The 21,869-nt window shown below is 39.2% G+C and overlaps 1 protein-coding gene across 5 annotated transcripts in view; it reads right to left on the bottom strand.

The window, feature by feature from the left end:
* Positions 1-10,996: 10,996 nt before the first annotated feature.
* LOC129731351 (neprilysin-3) overlaps positions 10,997-21,869 on the bottom strand; it is a 46,379-nt gene continuing 35,506 nt past the window's right edge. For all 5 annotated transcript variants that reach the window (XM_055691257.1, XM_055691265.1, XM_055691294.1 and 2 more), the window contains 4 exons: positions 21,500-21,652; positions 21,331-21,437; positions 12,829-13,269; positions 10,997-12,769 (listed from right to left, as the gene is read on the bottom strand). In XM_055691257.1, the coding sequence (XP_055547232.1) occupies positions 12,670-12,769; positions 12,829-13,269; positions 21,331-21,437; positions 21,500-21,652 (801 nt within the window). In that variant the 3' untranslated portion in view covers positions 10,997-12,669. The remainder of the gene's footprint in view (positions 12,770-12,828; positions 13,270-21,330; positions 21,438-21,499; positions 21,653-21,869) is intronic.

Here is a 21,869-nt window from a genome sequence, read left to right as displayed (position 1 = left end):
GTAATGACCCGCATGACTGTTTTTCTTGTATGAAGAAACCAACGCCTTGTGTAACTCTGTCGCCGCCAATATAATAGATGTAGTAGTCAAAAATATCAGGATTATAACAAATTTTAATATTTTGTTACGAACTTTTGCATCAACTTGTGTTCTAAACTTGGTCTCGTTAATAGTTAAAATATCAATATTCCTATCAAAATTACTTACTGATTATTACAAACTATAGCAAGGTTTGTTAGGGGTTTAGTAGAAAAAGATCAGAATTAGTTAGAATATATAATATTTTGTTAATTGAATAACAAATTTTGTTATGAATATTTTTTTTGAATAGTTGTAGTATAGTAAATGTATGTTTAACTGAGCCAAATACATTTTTTTAAATTCCTAATTAGCAGGGAAAAGAGGGAGGCACATTTTTTATATCTCGCGGCCAACTACGAGCTAGTGGGGATTTAAGGTGAGAGGAGGGGAGTTACACTTTTGTTTTAAACTATTTTATATTACAGAATGTATTCATTTATAGTGATGTTCTATTTGAGCAGTTTTGGTCTGAGGTGTCTGCATAAACATGAAGATGCCGAGTCTTCGTTTTAGTGTCTCCAGCATGGTGTATCATTTTCTTTCAGTTTGTGGCGGGAATTGTAATCTAACAAATAGATAAAAAAGATTCAAATTTTAATGCCAGCATTTTTTATAACCCCGTATAACGTATGAGGAAAAAAATCCGAACAAACTTTTAATTCCAAATTCAAATCTTGCGCAACTTATTTTTCTATACTTGTTTGTTTATCCAAGTAATGTAACTTATTTACAAACCTCATAGGAAAAACTCAGCTCCACATCGCGCTGATTTCCTGATCCTCTGGGGAACTTGCTTTATAGATTCCTGAATTCCGGATGTTTTAAGTGTTTCGAGCTCCTTCTCGATTTTTCTATCAAACAATCGACGTTTTTTGCTCTGTAACCTTTATGGTAGACCATTCGCTTCAAATTTGCTCAGAAGTTTCAATAGACTGCAGCTGTGGCACATTTTGAGGATTGTTTCCTTTCGGAATACTTCACGGTGAAATATATTTCACTCTCACGCTCACTTCACTTTTTTAGACCTATTCCCGATTCCACCTATTCCCGATTCTTGGCGTGATCTGCATTACAAAGACATTCGGCATAAAAAAAATGTTTTTTTCGGTATCGCAAATTTCCTGAACTGCTTCGCATTTTTTTCATCGGGCAAAAAAAATGAAAATTTGACCGCTTTAAGGCACGGATCAAATTCTGATTCGCTTCGTTACTAAAGAATAAATTCAATATTTACCATTAGATCACAAATGAATCAACTTTAAGACTTATGGCATCTTCGTGGAATCATTCCACCGTTCAAAATGGTTGTGAAATAATGCCACGCGAAACGTCGCTTTTTCCGTTCTCACTTCACTGATATGACTGTCATAATAACCCAGATTCCACGGCAGATGTCACTTTGCGACGTTTTTCTCACTTACGTGAGTCCCGTAATAGGATTTTGTTCACTTCACTCTGATTTCGCCGTGAAGTGACTCCCGTAATAAGCACCATTGCCTTGCCACAAATTCGCTAAAGATGCATTAGCATAAATTGACAATGCAAGGTCTGGCCAAAACACTACTTTGTAGTTTTTATGGTACTTATATTTAAAGTTTTAAACCTATTTCATGCAGATACTTATTCACCGTTTTTGAATCAATCGAATATTTATTGCCCAGCTCACAATATGATTACGCCGACCGACCAGTCGTTTCCGCCCTTAATTTCGCTCGAACTTTGCACTCTTGCAAAGTGCATTTTCGTCCGGAACCAGATTTTTATTTGAAGGTATTTTCATTCTCGAAGAGTTTGTCAATAATGTATATAACTGTTTTTATCTAAGCTGTTAGCTGTGTCATGTACTGGAGATCACCGCTTCCCAGAATGTCTCTGACGGGTACGTTCGGTTGTTTTCGTCGGGCCCGAAGGGATTCTATAAGCTCGGACCTAACACCACAGAATTCGGCACACGACCAAACAACATGCTCGATGTCATGGTAGCCATCGCCGCAAACGCAGTGATTACTGTCTACAAGCCCTATACGAAAGAGATGCGTGTTTTACGTGTAGTGATTGGACATAAGTCTGGACATCACGCGAATGAAGTCCCGACCTACATCCAACCCCTTGAACCATGCTTTCGTCGATACCTTAGGAAAAATGGAATGTAGCCACCGTCCCAGTTCATCTGAGCTCCATGATGATTGCCAACTGTTGAGTGTTCTCTGACGCAAAATGCTATAAAATTCATCATAAGCAATTGGTCTTACATAAATATCGCCATCAATAGCACCCACCTTAGCTAAAGCGTCAGCCTTTTCATTGCCCGGAATTGAACAATGAGAAGAGACCCACGCTAAGGTAACCCGGTAATTTTTATCTGTTAAAGCACTTACAAAACCGTCGTATTTTCCCCAGGAAATACAGTGTGTGCTTCACAGACTTCATCGATCGCAGAGCCTCAATGGCACTGAGACTGTCTGTGAAGATGAAGTAGTGGTCTATGGGCAGGGTTTCGATGATCCCAAGAGAGTACTGAATAGCAGCAAGTTCTGCGACGTACACGGAAGCAGGAGCATCGAGTTTGTAGGAGGCGGTAAAGTTTTCGTGAAAAACACTGAAGCCAGTAGACTCATCTAGATTAGATCCGTCAGTGTAAAACCTTTTATCATAACTAACATGTTTAAACTTATTGGAAAAAGTCTTAGGGATCTCTTGGGGTCGCAATTGAACCGGGATACCAGTAATGTCTTCTTTCATGGTGGTGTCGAAGAATATAGCATTGTCAGAAGTATCTGAAAGTGCGACATTGAAAAAACGTATGAAGAAGGATTGATATCTTGAGCCATGTAGTCAAAATATAAAGTTATAAATCTGGTTTGGGATTGAAGGTCGACCAACCTCTCAAAATTTTCAATTACTAATAGCAACCGATAAGAGAGATTCCAAAAGCGATGTTTCAACGGAAGAATACCCGCTAGCACTTCAAGACTCATCGTATCGGTCGACTGCATGCAACCTAAGGCAATACGCAACCAACGATATTGTTTTCGTTCCAGTTTGATCAAATGTGTGTTTGCTGCGGAGCGGAAGCAGAAACACCCGTACTCAATTACGGACAATATCGTTGTTTGGTAAAGCCTTAGAAGGTCTCCTGGGTGGGCTCCCCACCAGGTTCCGGTAATCGTACGAAGAAATTCAATCCTCTGTTGGCATTTTCGTGTCAGATACCTAATATGACAAGCCCAGGTGCATTTAGAGTCGAACCAGACCCCGAGATATTTAGCGACTAAAACCTGAGAGATCGTTTTACCCGTTAGTAGGAGCTGCAGCTGAGCTGGGTTATGCTTCCTAAAAAAAACGACCAACTCAGTTTTCTCCGGAGAGAATTCGATACCCAGCTTAAGAGCCCATTCAGACAAATTGTCTAAGGTATCTTGCAATGGTCCTTGCAGATCGCTAGCCTCGCTACCAGTAATGGATACAACGCTATCGTCTGCAAGTTGCCTTAGCGTGCATGAATTTGCAAGACATTCATCGATGTCATTGACGTAAAAATTATATAAGAGAGGACTTAAACATGAGCCCTGGGGAAGGCCCGTGTAACTAATTCGGGAAGTTGTCGAATCGCCATGTGAGAAATACATATGCTTTTCTGACAACAAGTTGAGCAAAAAGTTATTCAAATTTGGTGAAAGTCCCTGCGAATGAAGTTTCGCGCTTAAAACTTCTACAGAGACACAGTCAAAAGCCCCCTTAATGTCCAAGAATGCAGAAGCCATTTGCTCTTTTCGAGCAAAGGCGAGTTGAATTTCAGTAGAAGGCAACGCTAGGCAATCGTTCGTTCCTTTGCCCCGGCGGAAGCCAAGTTGAGTATCTGAAAGTAAACCATTTGTTTCGACCCATTTGTCTAACCGTAAGAGGATCATTTTCTCCATTAATTTCCGGAGGCAAGAGAGCATAGCAATCGGCCTATAAGAATTGTGATCAGTGGCAGGTTTTCCGGGTTTTCGAATAGCAATGACCTGCACCTCCCTCCAGTCGTGCGGAACAATGTTTAGCTCAAGAAACTTGTTGAACAAGTCCAACAAGCGTCTTTTTGCAGAGTCGGGTAGATTCTTCAACAAGTTGAATTAAATTCTATCCAACCCTGGAGCTGTATTGTTGCATGAGAGGAGAGCCATTGAAAATTCCAATATCGAAAATGGAGGCTCTTCCGTAGCTACTAAAAACGCGTCGCGAAAGGTTTTTTTTTTTTCGAGGACAGAGTCCGGACAGACCTTTTTGACGAAATCGAGTATCCAGCGATCTGAATACTCCTCGGACTCATTCGAAACGTTACGATTCCGTATGCGTCTGGCGGTATCCCAAAGAGTGCTCATCGCTGTTTCCCTCGACAACGCGTTTACAATCCGCCGCCAGTATCCGCGTTTTTTTGCTTATATCAAGCTCTTAATTTGTCTATCCAGTACATCGTACTTTCGGAGCAAATCGATAGTGCCTTGTTCTCGGAAGGCCAAATACACCGAGGACCTCCGTGCGTACAGGTCTGAGCACTCTTTGTCCCACCACTTGGAGGGAGGGCGCCGTCTAATCGTTACCCCGGGTATCGATTCCGTCTGAGCTTAAGTCGCAGCGTCGATGATCAAGCCAGAAAGGAACGCGTATTCTTCTTCCGGAGGAAGTTCCACGTGGGGCTCGATTCTTTGCGATATTATGGTCTCATAGGACTTCCAATCAATGTTACGTGTGAGGTCATACGCAATATTGATTGGATCCGTTGAAGTTGACCCATTAGCAATTGAGATAACGATTGGTATGTGATCACTACCGTGGGGATCATTGATTACTTTTCACCGTCATCAAAAAAGGCGCGGGAAGCAACTCTGCTATATCAGTGAGATGCCTCTGTTAAATCCGCGCGGATGGAGGGATATATAACGAAACGAGGCATAGGTCTTTCCTATTCATATTCGTTTGAATGGCAACGACTTCAATATTCGAGACCGAGGGGAGGTCGATTCTGAAAAAAGAATAGCACTTTTTGATCCCTAAAAGTACCCCTCCACCGTGTGAGTCTCGATCTCGACGAATGATGTTAAAATCGTGGAAATTGAGTTGATCGTTTGAATTGAGAAAGGTTTCACAGAGCGCGAATGCGTCACAATTGTATGTATTCATCAAATGAGAAAATAAATCGAATTTGGGGATGATACTTCTGCAGTTCCACTGTAATACAGTGATAAAATTCCTAACCTCTTTCGCCGTATTAGTCATCGAAAGATATGATAGCTGAAATGAAGGGCCAAGTTGCCGCTAGTTGCTTCAGAAAGGTTTTCACTGTAGGAAGAAGAGCAAGAAGAATATTTTGTAGGGGATCTGGTATGTTGAATGTTTTAAATATCCAGTCCACAAAATCAGAAAATTTTATGAACCCTGTTTCTTTTTTATCTTCTGATCGAGAAATGGGTGCACGAGGGGTTTTTGGTGCCCCGGGAAGCGGTGGGTACTCCTGGTTGGAATTCAAATTAAAACCGGGAGGTACTTGCTTCAGTTTTTCTTCACCGCTTCCTTTTTGTGTTGGCTTATTGGTCATTCCGCTAGGGGTTATCTTGCAACCTTTGCGAGAAAGATTAGGAGAGTTGATCATTCTCCTCTTCCTAGATCCTTCTAGCATGGCATAAGAACACCCTTCGACGGGATCGTCAGATGTACCCTCATCGGTTGGCAAAAAGGAAAGGATGTTTCCTTTCGAGGGTGGCTCAGCCCTCTTAAGCATTTCTGCAAAAGAGCGCTTTGATCGTTCCTTGAGGGAACGCTTAATTTTTTCCTCGCGCTGTTTGTACGCGGGACACGCCGAAAGATCATGCCGAATTCCCTCGCAGTAAAGCCACTTTTCAGTAACCTCACTGCAAGCGGTCTCGGCATGATTGCCTCCGCACTTGCTGCAGCGTGCCTTGTTGCAGCAGTAGGTGGCTGTATGACCTAACTGCTTGCAGTTTTGGCAATTCATGACCCGCGGTACGAACAGGCGTACAGGCAGACGAACCCTGTCCAAAGAGGTGTAGTTCGGCAGTGCGGATCCGGCGAATGTTACCCGGAAGGAATCCGAAGGGAGGAATTTCTTCTTCCCTTCTTCGATGGATACTGAATGCAATTGCTTGACATCCAATATCTTTACATCTTGCATGATTGGGTTCTTAAAACAGCCAACCCCGTGACGCAAAATGTCATCGACCGTGAGGCTTCCTTCGGTAACCACACCGTCGATCTCCACGTCCTTGGCAGGGATGTACACGCGGTACTCTCTCGTGAAGAGCTCGTAGCTAGCAATTGCGTTTGCTTGCTTCAAGCTACTTCAAAAGCTTCTTTATAGGCCTAAAGAAAACTACGAACGGACCTTTCGCGGCATCTGGGTAAGCTTTTACCCGTACTTCCGGTACCCTTGATACAGGGCTAGGTAAAGGGGGTGGTACAGGGGAAGGTAGAGGGGAATTGATGGGGGAGATCTCAATCTCTTTCCCATCTGTTGCATCTGCAGGTCGTCCATTTTTTGCGGGAGAGTTTAGCTCTACCGCACGTAACCAATATATATGTGTATATAAAAAAAAGCAAAAGCAAAGCCTTGGTGCTACATTCCGATTCGGAACTTGACCTTCTGTTTTTTTATACACAGACTTCGCAGCCGACTGTTTAGTGTAAAGGACAATTGCGGGGCTAGCGCTACGATCCTACTGACACTAACAGTCTCTCCCGAGCCGAGACTCGAACCTACGACGACTGGCTTGTCAGGCCAGCATCGTACCTCGAGACCACCTGGGAGACATATATATAAGGGGAATCAAATAATTGTTGTAAAATGTAAAAACAATTTTTCAAAAAAAGGTGTATTACATAAGAAAAGGGACAACCGTATTGAAAAAAAAAAAATAAAGGAAAAAAAACAAATGTTAATACTTCACCAGACTTTTTGTATATTTGCCTACGTGCCCTCCTGGATGATAGTTGGATTAATCCAGTAGGTGGCTTGGCAGGAATCGCAATCAGTCTCCTCCAGCTGAACCAGCACACCAGCGGTTGGTGGTGCGAGGAATTTCCTACGGCAGCGTCTGTACACAATGTACACTCTCGTACCCCGCTAGAAGATAGCCGGCGCCCGGCGGCGCGGGGAATTTGCAGCGACTACTGAATTGCTTTCTTGTCACAGTCACAGTGTCGGTACCGAAAACACTAGTAGACACATTCCAGCGTAACGCGACACCATGGGGAACCGACTTTGGTGTACATTTTAGGCTGGATATTAGAAATTAGCTTAAAGAGCATATGATTAAACAGATCGTAAATAATGCCAACTAAATGTACTTTCTTATGACTGGTTGGTTTAGCAATTTAGATAGTTGTATCATGTACTGCAGCCCGATACATTTCGTAACGCGACACCATCGCTGAATTTCGCTTTTTCAACCTTCGATGGCATACGTTCAGATATCTGCTCTGCTGTAAGTTCTCGAACCCTGGTTTCTTCTAGACATTTGTTCCGGAGACAAAATCCAACAAATTGACGTATTACAACATAGAAAACACTGAGTTTTTAGCGAAATGCTCCCGAAAATATTTCGGTGTGTCAATGGTGTCGCGTTACGCAAAACAGTCTCCTGCAAATGGTCTCGCGTTACGAAAATGCGAGCTTTGTAAATGTGGGCATCATGAATTGTTTCTAGTCATATTATCCTCGGCAAAGTAGTTGTTTAGGTTAATACCAACATATTTATGCTATGACATTTACATTTTTTCAAAGTTACGCCGATGGGGGCGTTTCAGATTTATATTATTTTACCACTAATCGTACTGAATGGTTTCCTTCATAAAAAAGCTATGTCTCTTTCAGATTTTAATTTTTTTATATAGTTTTCCTTGAAGTCAAGAGGAAACAAGTAGTTTATGCAAAGCTATCATGCCGCACCCTCCACTTTTCGACTGGCAAACAAAATTAGTTGTAAATTTATGGAACATTGGGCCCTTTTACTGAAGCCTCGACGAGCAACTCGTCTCGTTTGGATTTTCCTGCTACAATCTTACTTAAAATTGCACTCAAATTGCAAATTTGTTGAAGTTTCCAAGATAAAAATATCAAAATGTACTTGAAGTAAGAAAAGATATGTGAAAAACACGAATGAATCCGTTTTTTGGGGTTTGTTGTGGCTTGTGTGTTGGAATATTAGGTAGTGTCGTAACCATCCGATATTGAGTGAGTTTGGTAGGAATATTGTTATTTAATAATGTACCTAGAGTTTGATGAGTTTGAATGAATGTTGAAAAGTTTTTTCTATTGCTTTATTAAGGTGGCTGTCAGCCACAGGCTGGTTCGCCACCGTATGTTGAAAAGGTAGTATTGCAACTCCCCAAGGATCGATGTGTAGTGTAATTGGCCTGGTTGTCTTCGTGTTGCGGAAGTTTTAGCATTAAAGACCAACGAGTTTTTATCGTTTGATATTTAGGTATATCGTTTGGCTATAATACGTTTTCATTGGAAGTAAAAACATTACCAGAGTATATGTAGTGTACGTTAGGTTTTTGTTTTATTCTCTGTCATGTGGTAAAGCCATCAATATCACATTAAATATGTAAATAAATCGAATGAATGTTGTAACTATATCAATCGATAGTAAGTGTTCCATCTGGAAATGCACAAAGGTGATAGGCAAATTTGATTCCCTTAACTGGGGAAGAAGACTTCCATAGGTTTTCACGGGAGTTTAGGTTGGTTGAAGCAGTATTCTTGCCAAAAAGCAAAGGAAACTAGACACGCCTAGCAATTGAATCAATTGCTCAAGAAACAACATATGTCTATTAGAGGTTAAAATAGTCAAAGACACTATCTTTGTAATTTTAATATATTCACGTTTCCTCAATTTATTTCAATTTTTAAGAACAAAGATATTTTTACATTTTTAATGGGATCTGAAAACCATTCTAGTATTTTTCCATGGGTTTTTTATTGGCATTGAATATGTAATGATCTAATTCCAGTGAAAAGCAAACTCCTCACTTCTAGGTGGATATAATTTGATGCAGATGACTATTATTTATCATGATGTCATGTTGTATTATCAATATACACTGACAAAAGCTCAAAAATTCGTTTTTGGTAACTTTATAAGAACACATAAAATTTTCGTAACGCGACACCATAACTTTGACCCTATTGTAACTTTGAGTAGAATGCACCAATTTCACATGCCAGCATATGCTAAGAAAGGTCTCATCGAGTACTAAGAAAATCCTGAATACTACTTTTCTACAGTTTGTAACATTCACACAGTACGAAAAAAACTACTATTTTCGTAACGCGACACCATAATAAAGGACCTGTTTTTCAATGGCCTACCAATTGAATATACTAAATAGCAGCAACAACTGCATTTAGGCCATGAATACGTACAAAAACCCCTTAACTTTCTGATGCATCACATGCCCATAGCTACAAAATAGTATCATTTGAGCATATTTTTTGAAAATAGTGTCAAAACTATGATTTTATTAATCTTTTATGAGTGTTAAAACACTTCAATCATTTATTCAAGTTTTGCATGTGAATTCAAATGAAACAAACGTTTTCCGTAAAGTTCAATTTATCCTCTTTCACATACACAAGAGTTCTAAGTCAAATATGCAGTTTGAAATTTGGATGTCTTGGCGTAGATGAGCTAGGAATGTGTCAGTAGCACGCGTACAGTCTGAACACAGTGCACAAAGTTTTCTGTGCCGCAAGGGGTAACCAGCGCCTGGCGGCGCGGGAATTTGCTCTGGCTACTGGACGTACGCCTATTGTCTATCAGCAACGAAACCGAAAAACACAGGCGTACTGTATGCACACCAAACAGTATTGTTTGTTCGAGCGAGCAAAAATAACGGACCTGTTTTCGAATGCTTCCGAGTTTGAATTCACTAAAGTACGAGTTCTTATGAAAACTTGATTTTCTCAAAATCTGTGCATGCTAGAAAAAATCTTTCACCATCTTTGGATTCAGCAGACGTTACTCTTAAAATATAGAGCTTGAAAACTGAAGAGCTAAGTTGAAACCTACTGTGGGAGACTGGGAAAATCAGGTTTTCATGAAAATACGTACTTTAGTGAATTTAAACTGGTTTTTCTCAAATTGTTTGCATGCTAAAATAAATTATTCATCGCGTGTGGATTCAGGAGATCTTACCGCAAAATGTAGAGCTTAACATTTGAAGAACGGTTTTGTTGTTTGATTTTTTATAAAAATACGTAGTTTTGTGAATTTGTACTGAAATAATTTGGAAACTCCAAAATTAACTCTTACATAACATATTTCATCCACCTGACATGATTTGATACATGGAGCAATTGATACATATGAAAATTCCCAGTGTTTGCTCAACCTGTTTGAAAAATTAGAAAAAAACACAGACATATTTGCGTCTCACAAAAACGGGGAGGGGTCCAGAGGGGTGGCACCTTTACCAAATCTTAGAGCAACTATTCCCCTTGAATGAAATTCCAAGTTTTCCCAAATCGGCCGTTCCAGTGCTGAGCACGAGTTTTTTCAAAAAACAAGTTTCGTCCCGGGGCTTTACGGGTTAAAAGATAATGCAATAACGAAGTTAGCATACCAGCTTCGATTAGAAACGTAACGTAAATGTACCAAGCAACATTTGTCTAGGAAACAGCTAATACATCCTAGTTATGTTATTGGGGGATTGGTTGAACATGTCAGAAATTAATATAGTGAAAAAAAACTGAAGTTACGTCACGAGAGAATAAGAATCTTTTTCCAACTATCCTTCGTCGAGATAAGCTAGAATTTATTGAAAAAGTATTTAAATGGTAATGAAAAATTTATCAGACTATGCCCTGATTCGCATGGATGTGATGATATCACTCAACTATTTGTAAAGAAAAAAATAATGCCATTTATTCTGTTCGCTCTAATTGTTGCAGTGTTTTCGACTCTCGACAAAACGTAATTTGCTTTAATTTTTTCCCCTAAAGTATAACTACTCAACTACGAATTTTACTCATTCCGAACGATTCTACGCTTGTCGCACAGTTTGCCGTATATTACTTTGGCACTTCCAGCGAAAGTGATAAGTGAAATAGTCACTAGATCTTACAGTCTAACTTTTAGCATACGCTGGGGTAAATCTTCCTCTCAGTTGTTTGTTGATGCGTGTAAACTCTTTTTCTTCGTTTCAATTCGTATCAAGCTTTTGGACTCGGAATTGTTGCTACTTCTTAATGGCTAGCATTTATACGCAATACACTTTAAATTGTTTGTTTCGCTAATTGGTTCTCTTGTTTTTATTTTGTCTCAGTGTCGTTTCCTTCACAGAAATGCTTCTGCGTTTCATCACATAAAGGGCACTTTTTCGAATTACATATACGGTGTTATTCTAAATTATACTTTCTAGCCAATTGTGGGTGTTGTTCTAAAACTTCAACGGAACACGAAAACCCATGAAGCTAACCACTAGGAATCACGTCGCCTGTCATTTGATTGCGGCTACAAATATTCTAACTTTTTTTTTCATTACTACCACTCATTGGAGGACCGCTATAAACTAAGGGGTTAAATGTATTCCCTTATCGTAATCATCAGTTCCTAAAACAACCGCAATCGGTTCAGCGCGCGGTGGTACAAGCTGCTAACATCACTAATCCTAGGTTGGTTGGTAGGTAATACTGAACTGTACAGCGTCCTACAATTAGTTAAATTTTTCCAATAAATATAACTCGAGACTATTAACAATTATTTCACACTGTAGTTTAACCCTTAAAACGCTATATTGTCACAGTTAAAATTACTAAAACAAACCCGCAGCTGTGGAGCGAGATGTGTTAAACAAGATTGCTTCAATTGACCTAGATTCTTTGAAAACTTTCTTCTTTTTCCAGACCGTGTTTTTAGCGAGCTAATATATTACGCAGATTTAGGATGACTATATTAAATAAAAAGTAATACTGAATGATTCATGGTGGCTTGTATTCTGATAAAATTTACCAATCCACAAGCCTAAAGAGAGACCAGATAGTCGGAGGTAGAATCTAAGCTTAATGAAACCAGTAAAGGAAAAGTTCTTCTCTACATAAAAGCTAGTATTAAAATTATTTACAATATCCGACCCACGTTCGTCTACCAAAAGCTAACGATGTGTTTCAACTTGAAGGAACATTTCACGGCTACTTAGACAACGGATAAAACGGTGGGTAAATTTAAATCCGGAAAACGGACGCGTAACGAAATTTTTCCGTAACTCATCAAATCCTAGCACTCTTATCATTCGTTAATAAAATCTACCAATAAATTAACAATTAGCTTCCGCAAAACCCTTCCAATCCGTAGCACCAAAAAATGGGCACACAGTTGACGCACTCGTTCACCAAACTGTGTCGTTACTCCGAGGTTACAAACTAACGTGCATTGAATAGGTGCTCAGTTGCTAGACCAGCTTAAATGGCCCTATAATTCAACCTTAGTTTGTTGGTTCTCTAAGCTACATATTTGTTTTAAATCCCAACTGACCGGATGATTACTTATATCAAGAAATGGATCCAAATCCTGCGTGCGTGGCCGCTATCTACCAGATGTCGCAGTTTTTTTGAAAACTCAACATTGTACTGGAATGGCACTGGAACACGTCCGAAGCACTTCCGCCCTGCGAGATTAGCCACGTTAGTCTGCAATGAAAAGTGACAAGTTGGTCGTACCTTAAAGTTCTAACATTAACTCGACTTACATTTCATCGAAATCATTCGACTGAACGTCGATCCCATCATACTCGGCTTCTGCGCATAGCTCCTGCGCGGACATCAGATAGAAGATTTGAGGTGGTGTTAAGCTCAAACCCGGCAATCGATTCATGCCCTTGATCGGCCCGGACAACGACAGCAGCGTGTGGTAAGCGATCTGCATCCCGCCCGAATAGATCAGCAAATCCATACGGCTCGAGTTGGAGAATACGTCGACCGAGTTGGGCACACACTGCATAATCTTACTCTCGAAAGCTTTCGTTATGGAGCGTAGGATTTCCTTGGCCAGTGACGTCCCTAGTGTGGCATAATGCAGGTACGGTGGTAGCACGGGATTAAAGTACGGCACCAAAATCGTCGACAGTGGCACCACTATCGAGTGGCTCAGCGTGTCGTAGAAAATGCGAGCGATTTGAGGGTAGGCGTAGCTGAAATTCAAGAGATAAATAAAAGGTTATTTTGCTTTGGGAACACTTTCTATCAATTCGGCATGATATCGGTTGTGATATAGGATTCATAAACGTTTTGCTATGATTATCAAAACTGCTCAAAAGTAGTTCTATAGGATTGTGCTTTTCTTAAGACCCTCACGATTAAGCCTGATATTCATAGAAAAAACTGAATACACTCGATTAAATATCTCTCATGATATGTTCCATCAGCGAATGAAATATTTTTCTCAGTATAAAAAGTATTTTGGGAAATGGTCGCAGCTAGAGTTTGCAATATTCCCGGGAATGGATTTCCCGGGAAACGGGAATGAAAAATCTCATTTCCCGGGAATTCCCGGGAACCGGGAATGAAAAAAAACCTTAGCAAAAATGAGATTTCAAATAAAGTTTGTTGATAAAAGGTAACAAACATTCGTTTACAATTTCATCATCAATTCGCATGAAAAACGGATTGAAAAACAAAACTTATTCAAGTTTACTCCAGAAATTCATGATCGATTTTTTGTAGCAAATGTTAGCAAAAGAGAAGGTTTCAGGGTTTTTATGCGATTGGCCTTAGATCCGCTGGCAATTTTTCGCCAAGCCCAAATAATGTAATTCCCTTCTGTAAAACTTTGCTTAAGATCGCTCATCCCGCTGGTGTCTGAATTCTAGAAAACTTCTAAATCACCGCTTTTGCTACATTTCATTAGAAACTGAAGGGTCCAATACTTTTAGTTTGTTGAAGATAAAGCTGAGTGTTTGGCATGCAGGTTTTAGATCATTTGAATGCTCACGTAATAAATGTGAAATTGCGGCCACGACCCAAGTTACACTGACTGAGTTTTGTTAATTTATTTATTTCTGGTCGCATTGATTAACGTTTTTTTTATCAATTTACAGGTTTCAAAGATTTTTGTCAATAAACAAAGAAAAAATCAAGCAACTATCCGCTTAGTAGTAAACTCACTAGCAAAAAAAGACGTAAGACGAAGAAAATATTTCTTAATTTTTCGTTTACTAAATAAGACAGCATATATTTTTGACAAATAATTTAAGCAAATAATTTGATATTACACGGCAAGCAAATATTGATCTTTAATTCAAACTAATATTTGCTTCGTATAATGCACACTTTGGAACTGTTTTACACTTCTACGACGTAAGTTTCGTGTTTGGATACGATATTTAATTTTATTGCAATATTGTATGGAAAATTTTTCAAGGAACTCGGGATTCCCGGGATCCCGGGAATCAATATTTCTATTCCCGAGATCCGGGTATCCCGGGAAAAGGTAATTCCCGGGAAATCGTTCCCGGGATTGCAAACCCTAGTCGCAGCATGGTAAGAAGAACAAAAACTGCCTCGAAGCATGCCGAAGATGTCTGGGTTAAAGCTTCATTGAAGGGTGAAATCCCTATTTTCGTAACTGTTTGCTATTATAGCTAAATCGAAAACGGCTAGTCTCAAAGGTACAATTTTGTTTACTAGAGAAATTAAACATTTAGAGGATAGGAAACAAAAAGCTTACAAAACTTAACAAGAAAAATTTAGAGACCAAAAGAGTTTCAACAGATATTTGAACATATGTAACGAATTGCATACTAAAATATCTTTATTTATTGAGAAATACAACACAAGGGTAGAAAATAACGATCAATCTGATTGTGAACCCTTTTCAAATCGTACATGAAAATAACGACGAAATGATGGACTTTGAGTACTTTTCACTCGCTGTCTGAATGCTTTGAAAGGTCCACGGCCAGATGGAGCTCCACCCTCACTTATGAAAAATTTAGCTCCAGCTTTCGTAAAATCTTTGGTTTGGCTTTTTAACTTTTTAAAGTCCAGAGAATCCATCAAACTAAAAAAAAATTTTTTTTTCTATTCCAGTTTTTAAGTCAGGTAACGAAATATACCGTGGCATTAATATCATGTAGCTCCAAAATTTTTGAAACTATCATAAACCATAAAATATTGAGTCAGATGAAGAACCGCATAACGTGCAACCAGCATGGTTTCTACAAAGGGAGGTCTTCAGCTTCCAATTATTTTACTTGATTTTGTTGATTTCTCCGTTGCGTCTACTGGCAGATTCAACTTCGTGGAAACTCTATTCACGGGCTTTAGTAAAGCTTTTGACGGAGTAGAAAGCTAGCAAAAAGCTAGGATTTGAGTCAGGCCTACTTAAATGCATTTAATTTTTTTGACAAACATGACACAACGGTAAAGTTTGAGGAACACCTTTCTGTACCAGTTAAAGTAACATCTGGAGTTCCACAAGGTTTCAATTTAGGCCCTCAGCTTTTTATTATCTGTTAATGATGTCACCCTTGAGTTGAATCGTCTCAAAGTATTGATATATGTTGATAACCATGCTTGGCATTTTCCTCAATAGTAGTATTTTCCTCAATATGTGAGTAGGGCAGAGCGAATATTAACAGTTTACTTTCTGTTCAGCATGAGAGCTGCGTATAGCGAGTTTTTGCACTACACTTTTCTTTCTGTTTTGTGCTGTGTCTTTGTTTTTCGCAGAACAACTAACACACTTGCTGTTGACATCACAGCACTCTAGAGAGATTACAGAGAAGAATGCCGCGGTGTACACTGCAAAGATCAATTCGGTAGAAATTGAAAAGCAAACATGCGTGACGAGCGGCTGAATTTTTCTCAAGCTTTGAGATGCAAAGCGAACAACGCAATACACTTCTCTACCTATATTCTCCCCTTCTTTGATATTTACTTGAGAGACACAAAGTAAAAGCACTGCAGTGAGCTCTGAGGTGTAATTACTGAGCGTATTGTCCTTTCTTGTGAGAAAAATCACACCAGTTTATTGTCTCTCAGCAGAAATATTTCAAATTCCACAGCGATGTTTTTTGTGAGCTCCTCTGATACAAACGAGCACATGAATAGCTGCCCTCTTCAAGGAAGTGCGTCACTTTGCTCACCAGTGTGAGAGTTGTTGCTTGCGTTACGGTAGTGTTTCTTCGAGGAGAAAAGACAAGCCGGCCGATGACATGGAATTGTGTATGGAAATAAGAGCCACCTCAAAAATTCAACCATTCCAACAAGAGGTTGACATTTTCTACATTTGGTGGAACAAAAGTCTTTTTGATCCCAACGTGAAAAAATGTAATGTTGTATCATACATGAGGAAGAATCCTGAATATTCCAATTGCACTCTCGGACAGCAAACTGTAAAAATGTGTTAGCAAACAAGAGATTTATACAGGAGTGATTGTGGATTCTGAGGTAACATTTATTGATCACTATAATACGATCAACGAAAAAGCCAACAGTATGGTAGGTTCAATAAATATGCTGAATCTTTCCCTTCGGCAGAAAACATTTCCAACGATGTGGAAGAAATCGATAATGTTTCCAGTACACAAAAAAGGAGGCAAACGAAATATCGAAAAATATCGCGGAATCACGTCACTTTGTGCTTGTTCGAAGGTGTTTGAATTCATCGTCCATGAAGCACTGTTTGTTTGTAGCTCCCAATATATTTCCGTGGATCAGCATGGCTTCTTTCCCAAAAGATCTGTAGCAACGAATTTGACTCAATTTGTCTCTTTTTGTTTGAGCCGTCTGGGTGACGAGGAACAAGTAGACGCTGTTTACACAGACCTGAAAGCTGCTTTCGATCGAGTCGACCACGGAATTCTACTGAGTTGGATAGAGAAACTTGGGGTTTCTGGTGATCTCGTAAAATGGATGAAACCATACCTGACGGACCGAGATCTCTGCGTGAAAATTGGTTCGGAAGAGTCAGAATATTTTACGAATCTTTCCGGCGTCCCACAAGGAAGCAATTTAGGTCCCCTGCTTTTCACTCTGTTCATCAAAGAAGTCTCCTCTTACTGCCACCTGCCTATGTTACGCAGATGATGTAAAAATATTTGCGGTAATCAAACCCTTATCCGACTGCCTGGAACTACAACGTTTGATCAACGAATATGAGGCATGGTGCACGAAGAATCTGTTGACACTAAGTGTTCAGAAGTGCAACGTAATAACATTTCACCGCAAGCTGAAACCAGTCATAATTGATTACACCATACTTAATCATACATTGCAACGAGTAGCTCACATTCGTGATCTTGGTGTAAAACTTGATTGTGCGCTAACATTTCGTCCACACTTTGATGAAATGATCTCAAAGGCTAATCGTCAGCTGGGATTTATTTTCAAGATACCCAATGAGTTTCTGGATCCTTACTGCCTTCGATCGCTCTACTGTTCGCTAGTTCGCTCTATCCTCGAGTCTTGCTCGGTAGTCTGGTGCCCATCACAAGCAAACTGGATCGCTAGGATCGAGTCTGTCCAGAAAAAATTTCTTCGATACGCACTTCGCATGCTACCCTGGAACAACCCGTTAGACTAACCCTCGTATGAAGCTCGATGTAAGCTTCTAGGACTTGAAACACTCGAGCAGCGACGAGCTACTGCTCAAGCCGTTTTTGTTGCTAAAATCATTTCCGGACAAATTGACTGCCCTGCAATACTACAACAGATGAACCTTTACGCACCCGAGAGACCACTCCGCACAAGAGACTTCCTGTACCTCGAACCAAGCAGAGTGAACTATGGGCTGTTTAATCCAATTCGATTTATGACCTCACAATCCAATGCTGTCTACGAACTTTTCGATTGATGCCTTCAAACGACGACTCTCTTGTAGACGACAACTATTTTAAGATGTTTAGTTTAATTGTGTTTGTAACTTAGATTTATTTTATCATTAAGACCATACCTGTGTCAGATGACTTTACAAATGAATAATAAAAATAATAATAATAATAATAAAAAGGTTCATTTACCATTCAAACAACCCGTCCACTATAAAAACTCTCATTGTTGTATATGTTAGATCTATTTTAGAATACTGCAGTGTTGGTTTGTTGCCTAATCAAGATGTTCATTCCAGTAGAATCAAATTCGTACAAAAACAGTTTTTGCTTTATACAATTAGGAAACTAGGTTTTTTTAAGGGGGGGATTTGTTAGTAGCTTAAGTATTTATGATAAATATTAGTAAATAATAAGTATGTGTGTCCAATCACAAATGGTGACTTTTTTTGTTCATCTATAATTTATTTGACAGCAAATGGTGACTTCTCAACACTGTTAGAAAAATTGTAATTATAATTGTTAAAATTTGTTTGCTTTCGCAATTAGGACTTATCATTCGTAGGGATTTAAACCTACTTGTCAAAAAAGGGGAAGTAACCTTACAACTAACTTAATTGCTAACTTATTGTCTATAAAGAGAGCTTATCGTAGCAATTGAGGATTCAACGATTTTTGTCGGAAATTGGTAATAATTTTGTTTGACATAGCTTCTAATGTTTCAAAACCAGTAAGCCTATGTAAATCGAGTGTACCAAACCAAAAAGGACGTTTCAAAATCATTTTCAGAATTTTATTCTGAATCTATTTTCTTCCTTGTTAAGCAACAACTAGACCAGATCGGTACAGCATAAAGCATTGCAGGTCTAAAAATTTGTCTGTGAATCAAAAGTTCATGCTTTAAACAAAGTTTAAAATTTCTATTAATGGGAGGATATAAACATCTCGTATATTTAATGCATTTTGCTTGTATATTCTCAATGGGCTCTTTGAAAATAAGTTTTTTATCATAAATTAGTCCCAAATGCTTAACCTTGGCAGACCTATTAAAAATAATTCCATTCATCTTGACAACGTTATTATTGTTTGGTTTGAGGAAAGAAGCTCGACCTATGAGGAAAAATTATCAATTTGCATTGGGGGAAGTTTTCATCTTTAACCCTCTAGTGCCCAGTGCCACCTTTAAACGGTCTTCAGTCATTTTTTAAGGACCTAAAAAATGTTTATAAGGCTTCAAAGTGATTTTTTCGAAGTCCGTCTAAAAATCAATTTGGGGAATAGAGGGTTAATGTAATTTCAATGTTTTTTCTGTTTTCAAAATGTCTGTTAAATTTCCAAAATAAAACTCCGTAATATTGGTGCATCCTAATCGTTTTACTTCTACTCTTCTTTTCATTGTGATTTACAGGTGGAATAACTTCTGTTCTTTCACCTTTTTGGAAAGAATTTCATAGACATCCTAGAAAGTTCCTTATAAATTGGTTTTGTTTATTTTCAAGTGGACTTCGGAATTTTCGCAGTTTTATATGGGGATGTGGATGTTTATACGGTTTTAAAACACTTTAACCACTTCCCTCCTCCTTCTCGATTTTAAAAACTTAGCTTTTGACGTAGGACTACGTCTTTGTTTTCTATACTAGATTACACTTTGTGAAAATGAAAATGAAACTGGCAAATGTTGCGTCAGATTTCAAACGGTTATAGCAAGCGAACGACTTAATGCATCTTAGTCATTTATATGTCGGTGGATAGATAAAATGTGTCACAATTTTTTGATATTATGTTCAACATTGTTGCTTTACTGCTTAATGGTGGAAAAAGGTGAAAAGTTCCGAGGTCAAGCTTTCCCATACATTTCCCTTGTTCTTGGCTTGCTTCCCAAGCACAGATAACAATAACATGGACGAAATAAATTCCACTGCCTACATATTTTGACTCAACAAAGTGTTTTGGTTTGTTTGTCTTTGTCTAAGCTGCGTGGCCACGCCTTAATGGTAAAAATCTACGCTGAACTCGATACAAAAGACTGCGTGTGGAAAATTCAGCTTCAGTTTAGTTTGTTCCACAATGGCGAGTGCGGTGCAGCTGTTAAAGCTTTGCGACATTGAGAAACGAGAGCTGCATACGAGTCAACTTCCAGGCACCGCGGAGCATGTTACCTGTATTCTGCACACGGCAGCAACAATAACCATCGTACGCTGCAGGATATTTTGCTGGCACAGCTGCTGGAGGGCACAGCGGAGAGCAAATTTTATACGCGACCAACAAAATAATCGATGCTACCGGTGGTGCTGTGATCATCAGCGTTCTATAGCATACATTTCGAGCTGAAGATTATCGAATCGGTTCTTTTTAGAACTATAAATGCTTGAAGATAAGAGTTACGAGAATTTTCACAACTACTCCTAGTAGTATCGAAGTTGTTTTGGTTTGTTCCTCTTTCTCGAAGCTACGTAACCACGCCTTAATTGCAAAAATCTGCTCTGAACTCGATACAAAAGACTGCGTGTTGAAAATTCAGCTTCAGTTTAGTTTGTTACACATAAGCGAGAGCAGTGCAGCTGTTAAAGGTACGCGACATTGAGAAACAAGAGCTGCATACGAGTCAACTTCCAGGCACTGCGGAACATGTTACACCTTTATTTTGCATACGGCAGCAACAGTTACCATCGTTCGCTGCAGGATATTTTGCTGGCACAGCTACTGGAGGGCACAGCGGAGAGCAAATTTTATGCGCGGCCAACAAAATATTCAGGGTGCGATTATCAGCGTTCTGTAGCACGTATTTCTAACTGAATATTATGGAATCAGTTCTTTTCAGAACTATAGATGCTTGAAGATAAGAGTTATGAGAATTTTCGCAGCTACTACTAGTGTAAAATTTTCATGTATTCATGCATCGTTAGTTTTAAAATAACGACTATCAAAAATGAACGGTAGTGTTACCTATGAACAGTTCAGCGCAGCATATAATAATATTTAGTTTAGCATATATTATATATTTAGTCCTACGTCACCATTTCATGCAACCCCTTGGGCTGTATACCTTGTAGTATTTTTACCTCCCCCCCCCCCCCCCGGAATAAAATTCTTCGAAGTAGGCGTTTCCGTACGCACCGCCACAAATTTTTGTGTTCGTGCTATTTTTATTTGTTATTTTGAGCTTCACAACCCTCAAGCCATTTTGCAAATTTGTAATCTACGCTGGATACTAATAAAACTGCCATTCGAAACACTCTACGTTAATTTTAAAACGTTTTGCGAAGAAAATGTATTTTCCGATTACCAGACACATTTGATGAAAGTGAACCAGGAGAAACTTTTGTCGTTTACAGATTTTTGAAAAAAAAAAAGATTAAAATATGAAAGGTGATACCTATACAATTAAAATATAAAAGTAAAGTTGTGTGTTTGTTCACTTACGCAGTATGAGTGGACTCCGCAGACGCGTTCCTGATTGACGACCGGTTATTGTTCAGTTGATATATTTTGAGCACATTTTCAAACCAGTTGTCTGAGCTGATTTCAATCTAAAATTGCAGCAGTTCAATAATTGATACAAACTGTGTATGCCATTTCGAATCGAACTCACCTGATCAAGAATGGACGCGATCTCCGTCCGATTGAAGAGTGTCGGCCACACCTTGGCCTGTACTTTGAGCTGGGAAAGCCGCACCAGTGCGGCTCCTCGCAGCGATGGTGCCCGCTTTAGGTGCTGCTTCATGTTTTCAAACATTTCCTCCGTCTAGGGGGTTTTGTAGGCAAACGCAAGAGAGGATAAAAAGGAAAAAAAACCCCGATTAGTATTGATTTATTGCTTAATGAATATGTGGGGCGATTGAAAAACTTTGCATTCGATGCTACGGCGTGCTTCTCTTCGCCATTAAATAATAACGTACTGTGCAAACTAACATTTTTTGCTAAACCATTGCAACAGCTCAGTTGAAAATCAGTTCTCCTCA

Source organism: Wyeomyia smithii, chromosome 1 (assembly GCF_029784165.1).
Source record: "Wyeomyia smithii strain HCP4-BCI-WySm-NY-G18 chromosome 1, ASM2978416v1, whole genome shotgun sequence".
In the NCBI taxonomy this organism is placed as follows: Eukaryota; Metazoa; Arthropoda; class Insecta; order Diptera; family Culicidae; genus Wyeomyia; species Wyeomyia smithii.
The sequence above is the reverse complement of the archived record's forward strand: the minus strand, read 5'-3'. Positions and strand labels throughout refer to the sequence as shown.